This window comes from Dendrobates tinctorius, unplaced genomic scaffold (assembly GCF_039654945.1).
Source record: "Dendrobates tinctorius isolate UK_male_01 unplaced genomic scaffold, ASM3965494v1 ptg000342l, whole genome shotgun sequence".
Taxonomy (NCBI): Eukaryota; Metazoa; Chordata; class Amphibia; order Anura; family Dendrobatidae; genus Dendrobates; species Dendrobates tinctorius.
Window position 1 is genome coordinate 450,882 of NW_027362008.1, and position 12,176 is coordinate 463,057.

The window sequence follows — 12,176 nt, forward strand, 5'->3', positions numbered from 1 at the left end:
TCTGTGTATATATTTTTTTTTCATTTGCCATAACAGCACCTTCTTAGAAGGGAATTACTTTCACAGGAAAGGAAAAGTTGAGTTATATAAATGTGCAGCTTTCTGTGACACCTCAGGGGTTCCTCATACACAGGAGGAGAGAACCCCATCATAGAAACAAGGAGTTAATGATGTTTAGAGCCGTGTCTGACATATACACAGCAGGTCAAGTATTCGGTCACTGTGTCTGGTATATAGATATATTGAAGGTCATCTGTTCCATCTCTGTGACTCCATAGATGGATCCAGGAGGAGAAATCCACCAGAGAGTTGTCCCCGTCCTCTGTATTCCCAGGACTATCCAGAGGAGAATCACAACATCTCGGAGGATCATCAGGTAGATGACACTGAAGCCCCCACAACATCTGACCATGAAGTGATGGGACCTGAGCTCACCTTACATTTTACTTTTTAGGGTGAAGATCTGATTGATATTAAGGTTGAGGTCATAGATGAATCAGAAGAAGCAATGGCTGTATGGGCCGATCAGCAGGGTGAGGAGGGGAGACTGTCATGTCTGTTCTGTGGTCACCTACTACTACTCCCATCATCTCAAGACACAATCTATTCCGTCACTTTGTTTTTTTACAGATGGAGATGTGGAAAGGAATTCACCAGAGAGATGTCCACGTCCTATGTGTCTCCAGGACTGTCCAGAGGAGACTCACAACATCCCGGAGGATCATCAGGTAGATGGAGCTGAGCCCTGTACTGGATCTGTATAAAGAAGGGGAAAATTTGATAATTTCTTATCTTGATCTCTTCGATTTTCTCCTACCTGTCTCCTGTATTGTACTGAATGCTACATCTGATATATCAGGGGGGAGACCTGACAAATATTAAAGTGGAGGATGAAGAAGAAGAAGAGAGGACTAAGGGAGATCAATTATGTCTGACTGCCGGGAGAGAGGAAATTCCAGTAGTTGTTTCCACAGGTATGTAAAATGACCTATTATGTAACTCCGGCAATAGGCGATGTCACAATGTCACTCCCTTCACAGTAACACTAGATATATAAAAGATAGTGTCAGGATCCGACCATTGTGGCTAAAGCCCCCGTCACACATAACGATGTCCCAGCGATCCCACCAACGATCCGACATGGATGGGATCGCTGGGACATCGTTAGGCTGATCGCTGGTGAGCTGTCACATAGACAGCCCCAGCGATCAGGATCAGCGATGCTGGACGCTGGTTTCTAATGTAAACGGCGGGTATCCAGAATCCATGGCTTTTGGAAACCGGCGTACACGCTGGTTTCCAAGGTAAGCATCGGGTATCTAGGAGCCGCGCGACTCCTGGATACCCGCTGTTTACCTTGGAAACCAGCGTGTACGCCGGTTTCCAAAGTAAACAGCGGGTATCTGGATACCTGACGTTTACATTAGAAACCAGCATCCAGCGTCGCTGATCCTCATCACACACACTGATCTCGCTAGCAAGATCGATGTGTGTGACGGGGCCCTAATGTACGTGTAGTGTTTGCTGAAGCACCAGAAACTTAGAGTCTTAACAAGCCCCAGTGGTCAGTGAGAAAACTGCAAGATTTCTTCTTTTGCTTTCACTACAGAATTATGATATGGAAAAAAAAACAATTGCCAAAAATATTTTAAAAAATACATTTAACACAAAAAACTTATTTAACCCCTTACCTACAATTGACGTAATATTCCGTCCATGTGACCATGGACCTAATTACCATGGACGGAATATTACGTCATCGCGATCAGCGGCGCCCACGTGGTGAGCGCCGCTGATCGCGGCCGAGTGTCAGCTAATTATCATAGCTGACACCCGGCATAATGTGTCAGGGGCGGTCACGGACCGCCCCCGACACGTTAACCCCTTGCACACCGCGATCAAACGCGATCGCGGTGTACCGGGGGCTAAAGGGAAGCATCGGCAGGGAGGGGGCTCCCTCCGTGCTTCCCTGAGCCCCCCACAGCAGCGCAATGTGCAGCGCTGCTGCGGGGGGCTCTTTCCCTACAGGCCCCCGGATCCAAGATGGCGACGGGGGGCCTGCAGGGAGCTGACTTCCTCACTGCCTGCAAAGCGCAGGCATGAGGAAGTCTGCAGCAGTGCCTGTGACAGATCGCTGATCTGTCACAGTGATCTGTGATGTGACAGATCAGCGATCTGTCACAGGACAGTGATGTCCCACCTGGGACAAGGTAATAAAGTAAAAAAAAAAAAAGTGTTAAAAATAATTTAAAAAAAATCGCTAAATAAATTAGTAAAAAAAAAAAAAAAATATTCCCCAATAAATCCATTTTTTCAAAATAAAAAAAACAAAAACAATAAAAGTACACATATTTGGTATCGCCGCGTCCGTAATGACCTGCCCTATAAAACTGTCCCATTAGTTAACCCCTTTAGCGAACCCCTTAAAAAATAAAAATAAAAAACGAAGCAAAAAATAATGATTTATTATCATACCACCGAACGAAAAGTGCAATAACGCGCGATCAAAAAGACGCATATAAATATGCATGGTACCGCTGAAAACGTCATCTTGTCCCGCAAAAAACGAGCCGCCACACAGCATCATCCGCAAAAAAATAAAAAAGTTATAGCTCGCAGAATAAAGCGATACAAAAATAATTATTTTTTATATAAAATTGTTTTCATTGCAAAAAACCGACAAAACATAAAAAAACGACCTAAATGAGGTATCGCTGTAACCGTACTGACCCGAAGAATAAAAACGCGTTATCAATTTTACCGCACGCGGAACGGTGTAAACGCACCCCCCAAAAGAAATTCATGAAACGCTGGTTTTTGTTCATTCTGCGTCCCAAAAATCGGAATAAAAAGCGATCAAAAAATGTCACGTGCCCGAAAATGGTACCAATAAAAACGTCAACTCGTCCCGCAAAAAATAAGACCTCACATGACTCGGTGGGTCAAAATACGGAAAAATTATAGCTCACAATATGTGGTGATGCAAAAACTATTTTTACAATAAAAAGCGTCTTTTAGCGTGCGACAGCTGCCAAACATAAAAACCGCCATAAATAGTAAATCAAACCCCCCGTTATCACCCCCTTAGTTAGGGAAAAATAATAAAAGTAAAAGAAAATGTATTTATTTCCATTTTCCCGCTAGGGTTAGGGCTAGGGTTAGGGTTAGGGTTAGGGCTAGGGTTAGGGTTAGGGCTAGGGTTAGGGCTAGGGCTCAGGTTAGGGTTAGGGGTGTGTTGAGGTTAGGGTTGGAGTTATAATTGGGGGTTTCCACTGTTTGGGCACATCAGGGGCTCTCCAAAGGCAACATGGCGTCTGATCTCAATTCCAGCCAATTCTGCGTTGAAAAAGTCAAATGGTGCTCCTTCCCTTCCAAGCTCTGCCATGTGCCCAAACAGTGTTTTACCCCCACATGTAGGGTATCAGCCTACTCAGGACAAATTACACAACAACTTTTGGGGTCCAATTTCTCCTGTTACCCTTAGGAAAATAAAAAATTGGGGGCAAAAATATAATTTTGCGGAAAAAAATGTTCTTTTTATTTTCACGCCCAGGCGTTATAAACTTCTGTGAAGCACTGGGGGGTTCAAAGTGCTCACCACACATCTAGATAAGTTCATTAGGGGGTCTAGTTTCTAAAATGGGGTCACTTGTGGGGGGTTTCCACTGTTTAGGTACATCAGGGGCTCTCCAAACGCACATGACACCCGCAGACCAATCCATCAAAGTCTGCATTCCAAAACGTCACTACTTCCCTTCCGAGCCCCGACGTGTGTCCATACAGTAGTTTTCTCCCACATATGAGGTATCAGCGTACTCAGGACAAATTGGACAACAACTTTTGGGGTCCAATTTCTCCTGGTACCCTTGGGAAAATAAAAAAATGGTGACTAAAAGATCATGTTTGTGGAAAAAATACGATTTTTTTATTTTCACGCCCGGACGTTATAAACTTCTGTGAAGCCCTTGGGGGTTCAAAGTTCTCACCACACATCTAGATAAGTTCCTTGGTGGTGTCATTTGTGGGGGGTTTCTACTGTTTTGGTACATCAGGGGCTTTCCTAACGCGACATGGTGTCCGATCTCAATTCTAGCCAAAAACGTCAAATGGCGCTGCTTCCCTTCCGAGCTCTGCTATGCGCCCAAATAGTCATTTACACCCACATATGGGGTATCAGCGTACTCAGGACAAATTGCACAATAACTTTTGTAGTCCAATTTCTCCTGTTACCCTTGGTAAAATAAAGAAAATTGAACCTGAAGTATTTTTTTTGTGAAAAAAAGTTAAATGTTCATTTTTTTTTTTAATATTCAAAAAATTCCTGTGACGCACCTCAAGGGTTAATAAACTTCTTGAATGTGGTTTTAAGCACCTTAAGGGGTGCAGTTTTTAGAATGGTGTCACTTTTGGGTATTTTCTATCATATAGACCCCTCAAAGTGGCTTCAAATGTGAAGTGGTCCCTAAAAATAAAATGGTGTTGCAAAAATGAGAAATCGCTGGTCAATTTTTAACCCTTATAACTTCCTAACAAAAAAAAATTTTGGTTCCAAAATTGTGCTGATGTAAAGTAAACATGTGGGAAATGTTATGTATTAAGTTTTTTGTGTGCCATATCTCTGTGATTTAAGGGCATAAAAATTCAAAGTTGGAAAATTGCGAAATTTTCAAAATTTTCGCCAAATTTCCGTTTTTTTCACAAATAAACGCAAGTTATTTGAATGCAATTTTACCACTAACATGAAGTACAATATGTCACGAGAAAACAATGTCAGAATCACCGGGATCCATGAAAGCGTTCCAGAGTTATGACCTCATAAAGGTACAGTGGTCAGAATTGTAAAAATTGGCCCGGGAGTTAACGTGCAAACCACCCTTGGTAGTGAAGGGGTTAAGTAATAGATGATTTTGTGATGACTGCTTCCTTTTAAATCATCTAGTAGGACAGAAAACAAGATGTGAAATTAGGCTTAATAACGCTTTATAAAAGAAAAGAATCCCTAAATAAAAAGAAAAATATGGAAAGTGGATTATTTACTTATAACAATCCTAAAATAAAAAATACTTTTGTGATGGTAAAAATCATAAGAAAAAACTATAGTCCAAAAACCTAACAATACTGTAGGCAGTAAAAGAAAAAGTGAAAGAAACATTGAGAGCATTACAGTACTTTTTTTTGCATATTCTCTAATTCCCTTTTCTCTAAAAATAAATTATAAAAGCTAAATAATGTACAATACAAAATAAAATTGTGGTACCGTGTTAGCCAGAAAAATAGATGTAAATACTTATGTCCCCCCAAAAAATTGAGAAAAGTATTCAAGGTGTGATACCTTTATTGGCTAACCAGAGAAATTATATTTGCAAGCAAGCTTTCAGGGCTCAAAAATAAAAAATGAGCTGGACACACCTGTAGGGATACTGTCATGGTCACGTGTGTCTGGACGCAGATGATACCGCAACGCGGACCCATAACACACGTGACCCTGGATACAGCGCCTCCAGTGGCGAATTTAAATAATAAGGGGGAACCTGGGTAACATTAACAACGGGGTCCCTGCGATAGGGAATGGGGACATGGAGACCTCCTGCACTCCCCTGAGCCAGTGTCCCTGCACTCCTCACATTCCCTATACAGACTCCGCACCTGTCGCCGCACGCGAACCTTAAACCCTTGCTCGCCCTGACCCTAAACCCTCACTAGGGAGTAGGTCGGTGCGGAGACTAATCCCACCACTGCACTAACAACACATAAGGAAAGAAGACAATACAGGGGAAACACCACTTAGCTTTGCTCTGTTGCGTACGCTCCTAGCAACAGAGCCCCACCACCTGCGTGCGTCTTCTCCTCCACCCGGATCCATCACCATAACAGGATCCTTCACCATAGTGCAGCCTTGGAGCAGAGTCCATCACCAGTTGCAGCAGTCCAGTCACAGAGCCCCAAGGATGAGTCAGCCTCTGCCAAGAATCTAAGCATGCTTGAGTCCAGCTCTCGGCAACCAAGTCGAGCATGCCGAGTGCAACTCTCTCCATAGTCACCACCACACCAAGCCATGCACGCACTTGCCGCCGACACCATAAACTGCGACTCCTCCACGCCATGCCAGCAATTCCTGCAGACACCATTAGCTGCCACTCGTCTCCTCTGGCTGACTGCGCAGGACTCCTCTTCAGCTCCATCCTTCCACCAGGCTCTCACAAACTCAGAATCAATCAATGAATGAATATCACCAGCAGTGATTGCACACCCTGAGACCCATTTATAGAGCCCCACACCTGATTCATAATTACGTGCACATTAAACCTAAAGTGCAATACCACTAACCACCACCGGGGACAGTCAAGTCACTTTGGCAACTTGCCAAAAGGAAAAAAAAGTTCACTCCGTGCTTTTAAAACTGTCAGATCCACTTCAGATCATGACAGTACCCCCTCCTTAATGAGGGGCCTCTGGACCCTCAAGACCACTCCTCATTAGGGAAACACCTACAGCGGGGACGCCCAGATCCTGAGTTCACCCCACCACTACCTGACACTTCAGGTTTATGACAAACGCACCTCTGGCATTGGCAATATATGTTCATTTTGGAGGCACCACTCGTCTCCACAGCGCCGACCTGGGGAACGAGTTTATGCATGGGTATGTTTGCTATGAGCCGACCAGACTCCACAACACACCTCCACAAGATGTTTTTTGGTGGCCACCCATACATGCTCGTTCACACACAGGTCCGGACCTGAACGTCCATTGCACACATTCGTTTGTCATAATTAGTGAACTCATTCTGGACTTGACAACAAGGGAGTCCCCCTGCATCACCACACTCACACCCCCCGTATTCTCCAAGGGGTCACCACCCTCCAACCCTCTTCACCATGAGGTCTGCGCCTCCCAGGGTTGGTTAATGGCGAGGGTTGAGATTTGTCCCTACTCCCCCGCAGCACACCTGCTGCTCACACCAGGAGGAGAGGGAACGGATATGGAGGAAATATACACTTACTGGTCGCCTCCACACGACCAGGAGGGGCGGCTTCTACGGTGGTATTTGAAGATTTGGTGTAAACCCCGCGGAGTCTACACCAGTCTGCTCATCACCGGGAAGTACCCCTTCACCTCGGGGAACACCAAGCAGCTCCGTGGGGCACCATTCCTCCCACCTGCCTGGGTACGCCCGCGTGGATGAGCAAGTCTCACTCCCAGCAGCGACTCTAGGGGCTTTTAGCCAGATCACAGCCGCTCTTCTTTTTTTTTTTTTTTTTTTTTTGGGTTCTCTGAGCAGAGGCCCCAGACCCTGATAACTGCTGCTGCAGCGGTTTAAACACCATGCAGCTCCTCATTCACCTCAGTGAAGCCCAGCAGCAACTGCTCACAGGTCTCCACATGGCCAAAGGCCCCAGACCCTGATAATTACTCACAGGTCTCCACATGGCCCCGGCCCCAGACCCTGATAATTGCTCACAGGACTCCACCAAGCCATGCTCACCAGAAAAAAAACCCCAAAAACTGTAGGGCTGGTGATAATGTCACGGTCAACATGTGTCTGGACGCAGATGATACCGCAAGGCGGACCCATAACACACGTGACCCTGGATACAGCGCCTCCAGTGGCGAATTTAAATAATAAGGGGGAACCTGGGTAACATTAACAACGGGGGCCCTGCGATAGGGAATGGGGACATGGAGACCTCCTGCACTCCCCTGAGCCAGTGTCCCTGCACTCCTCACATTCCCTATACAGACTCCGCACCTGTCGCCGCACGCGAACCTTAAACCCTTGCTCGCCCTGACCCTAAACCCTCACTAGGGAGTAGGTCGGTGCGGAAACTAATCCCACCGCTGCACTAACAACACATAAGGAAAGAAGACAATACAGGGGAAACACCACTTAGCTTTGCTCTGTTGCGTACGCTCCTAGCAACAGAGCCCACCACCTGCGTGCGTCTTCTCCTCCACCCAGATCCATCACCATAACTGGATCCTTCACCATAGTGCAGCCTTGGAGCAGAGTCCATCACCAGTTGCAGCAGTCCAATCACAGAGTCCCAAGGATGAGTCAGCCTCTGCCAAGAATCTAAGCATGCTTGAGTCCAGCTCTCGGCAACCAAGTCGAGCATGCCGAGTGCAACTCTCTCCATAGTCACCACTCCACCAAGCCATGCACGCACTTGCCGCCGACACCATAAACTGCGACTCCTCCACGCCATGCCAGCAATTCCTGCAGACACCATTAGCTGCCACTCGTCTCCTCTGGCTGACTGCGCAGGACTCCTCTTCAGCTCCATCCTTCCACCGGGCTCTCACAAACTCAATCAATCAATCAATGAATGAATATCACCAGCAGTGATTGCACACCCTGAGACTCATTTATAGAGCCCCACACCTGATTCATAATTACGTGCACATTAAACCTAAAGTGCGATACCACTAACCACCACCGGGGACAGGCAAGTCACTTTGGCAACTTGCCAAAAGGAAAAAAGTTCACTCTGTGCTTTTAAAACTGTCAGATCCACTTCAGATCATGACAGATACACTTCTCTAGACCTGGACACAGCTTGGCAGATCTAAAAGTCCTAATATTGAAAGATCATTTTAATAGTGACAGAGAAAGGAAGATTGGGAGTTTAAATTTATAAATATGTTCCAATCGCTAACAATAGGACTGAATTTGACACCTGGATTCATGACTCATTACATGGACACAGTTCACACCTCCACAAGAAGGTCTTCAGATCTCTAATAGAACACTTGGTCCTCATCTGCATGTGTAACAAAAACCTTAATTTGATTTCCTTGGCCTGTCTATAGCTAGCATCATCTCATGTCCTGTTGTAATTCCTATTTAAATGTTGCCATCTTTTCTCAGTAATTCACTTGTAATCTAGCCTGATGAAGGGGCCGCCTGAGCCCTGAAAGCTTGCTTGCAAATATAATTTCTCTGGTTAGCCAATAAAGGTATCACACCTTGAATACTTTTCTCAATTTTTTTGGGGGGACATAAGTATTTACATCTAAAAGCTAAATAATAAAGCTATGGCTTTTAAAAGGAGAGTATTAAAAAAAAAAAAAAAAAATTCAGCCCGTCTAATTTTTGTCACATTACAAAGAAACAACAGAGAAAAGAAATATAAAAGCATGCATGAATAATGTCGATTTGTGCAATTGTTTATATTGTAGAGAAAAATAAAAAGACAATAAGTTCAAGATCTTTGGGTCTGCGTCTCGTGAGCTTCTCCGTTCCTTGAGTTTTATTGTTTATAGATTTATGTAATGAAGGTGTTACTGGGCGTAGATCAGAATCTGAACCTTTGTCATTGTTACATTGTAATGTGCTAAACAAGGTTTTATAAGGATAAAATGACACACGCAGGTTTTTTGGGCTAGTTTTGAATGAGGTTTGTTGAATATAAGTTGGGATTGAATTAAAAAAGAATGGAAAAAACAAAAAGCCAGCTGCTCACCCATCAGTTGTTACTAGACTCCGAGCACGGAAACTGTAGTGCAACAGGAAAAGCAATGATCCAAGGTATCATCCAGCTCCAACACGCCCGTTAAAAGATTCAAAAAATTTTTATTGAAAAAATATTTTTCATAAAGCAATGGTCACATAGTGTAAAAAATCACAACCCCTATGTGGGAATACTAGCATGGGCAGATGGATTTCAAACAAAAGACTAAGAACCTTTGTTCAAAACGCGTCTGCCCATGCTACTATTCCTACATGGGGGTTGTGATTTTTTACACTGTGTGATATTTTTTCAATAACATTTTTTTTAATTTTTTTAACGGGCTTGTTTGAGCTGGATTATACCTTGGATCATTAAAAAAGAATGGGGTGTACTCTTCTTTCCTGCCGGATCAAAAATTGGAACTCTGATTGCATCAAAAACTACCATTGTTTGTCCAGCTTTATAGGAATGTTCGATCTACTTTCGTTAAGACACTTACAAAATCTCCTTTTAATCTTAACAGAAAATCTCATTAGGAATTCTGAGGGAAACAATATTTTCCTGCTAAATTATAAGCTAGAAGATGACTACATGAAGCAGCGCTCTTCTGAAGAAAATCTAGTTACCCCTGATGTAAATCTAGGACTCTACAGTACAGATGTAACACATAATCCCACTAATCTTGAGGAACCTTCTCCTCGACAATCTCAGATTGTTACCATAAGTCCAGATCAGAAAGTGGGCAACAAGTTTCAATGTGGTCAGTGTGGAAAATACTTTACAAGAAGATCAAGTCTTCATACACATAGAAGAATTCACACAGGGGAGAAGCCGTACTCCTGTTTGCAATGTGGGAAAAGTTTTATAGGTAAATCAATTCTTGTTGTGCATGAAAGGATTCACAAAGGAGAGAAGCCATTTTCATGTTCACTATGTGACAAGTCATTTATAGATAAATCAGGTCTTGTTAAACATCAGAGAAATCATGCGAAAGAGAAATCGTATTCATGTTCAGAATGTGGGAAATGTTTTCTTCGTAAATCACATTTTGTCAAACATCAAAAAACTCACACAAGTGAGAAGCCATTTTCATGTTCAGAATGTGGGAAGTCCTATACCTGGAAAATAGATTTTGTTAGACATCAGCAAAGTCACACCGGAGAGAAACCGTTTTCATGTTCTGTATGTGAGAAGTCATTCACGGATAAATCAAGTCTTGTTAGACATGAAAGAAGTCACACAGGAGAGAAACCATTTTCATGTTCACTATGTGGTAAGTGTTTTACAGAAAAATCAGGTCTCATTAGACACGAAAAAAGTCACACAGGGGAGAAGCCATTTTCATGTTCACATTGTGGTAAGTGTTTTACAGAAAAATCAGGTCTTGTTAGACATGAAAGAAGTCACACAGGGGAGAAACCATATTCTTGTTCTGAATGTGGAAAATGTTTTACTTATCAATCAGATTGTGTTAAACATCAGAGAATTCATACAGGAGAGAAGCTGTATATATGTTCAGACTGTGGAAAATTCTTTACAGGTAAATCAGATTTAGTTAAACATCAGAGAATTCACACAGGAGAGAGGCCGTTTTCATGTTCAGAATGTGGGAAATGTTTTACACATCCATCAGATCTTGCAAAGCATCAAAGAATTCACACAGGTGAGAAGCCGTTCTCATGTTCAGAATGTGGGAAATGTTTTACACATTCGTCTGATCTTGCAAAGCATCAAAGAATTCACACTGGAGAAAAGCCATTTGTATGTTCCCAGTGCGGGAAATGTTTTATTACAAAAACTAAACTTAGGGATCATCATCGAAGTCACACAGGAGAGAAACCGTTTCCCTGTTCGCTATGTGGAAAATGCTTTATGAATAGATCAAATCTTCTTACACACGAGAGAAGTCACACAGGGGAGAAGCCGTATTCATGTTCAGAATGTGAAAAGTGTTTTGCATACAAATCGGATCTTGTTAAACATCAGAAAAGTCACACGGGAGTGAAACCATTTTGATATTTTATATTTGTAAAATCTGTTACAAGAAAATAACATTTTAATAGATCTCAAAGAGTTCACATACTTGGGAGACCACATTCTTTGGAATTAAGGAAATGCTATAAAAGTGTAAAAAATATTTTGTAACATTAAGTTATTCAAAGACAATTAGCAGCCAATAACAGTGTATGGATGTAGCCTGATTCTGACAAATCAACAACATTTAGTTTACCTATGGTTATGAGAACCGCATAGGAAAGTATTGTGAATAGAGGTGGGATCAGAAGAACCTTGTTTCCCTTCAGTGAAGCTGAATTGTCACCATGACCCCTGCTCCTTACTACTGCGTGCAGAATTTCACTAACACTCGGGAGAATCAGAAGTTGTGATATTGTGAAAACTGTGGAGACTTTGCATGTTTACCTCAATATTCATTAAACCGTATAAAATAAACTAAGACATTGATAAAAGAAATGTAAAGTATACTTCTAGTTTTTGAATCCTTCTCGATATATGATGTGCTAGTACGACATGGTTGGGAAGGTTTTCTGCAAATGGATATACTTATACAACAAAGTCACCTGACCACAGACTTCTGGTAGTTTGGGAGGAGAACACTTGGCTTCCCCATCAGTGATCGCTACAACTGGCCAGTTAATTCTGAGCAGATAATCACAACATTGTTACTATAAAAGCCATTCACCGTGTCGCTTACAGTGGTGATCG

At 42.9% G+C, this 12,176-nt stretch overlaps 1 protein-coding gene across 2 annotated transcripts in view; it reads left to right on the plus strand.

Annotated features, from left to right (window-relative positions):
- Positions 1–11,924, plus strand: part of LOC141074924 (uncharacterized) — a 54,640-nt gene extending 42,716 nt beyond the window's left edge. For both annotated transcript variants that reach the window (XM_073562240.1, XM_073562239.1), the window contains 5 exons: positions 279–376; positions 455–533; positions 631–728; positions 860–974; positions 9,976–11,924. In XM_073562240.1, the coding sequence (XP_073418341.1) occupies positions 279–376; positions 455–533; positions 631–728; positions 860–974; positions 9,976–11,468 (1,883 nt within the window). In that variant the 3' untranslated portion in view covers positions 11,469–11,924. The remainder of the gene's footprint in view (positions 1–278; positions 377–454; positions 534–630; positions 729–859; positions 975–9,975) is intronic.
- Positions 11,925–12,176: the final 252 nt, after the last annotated feature.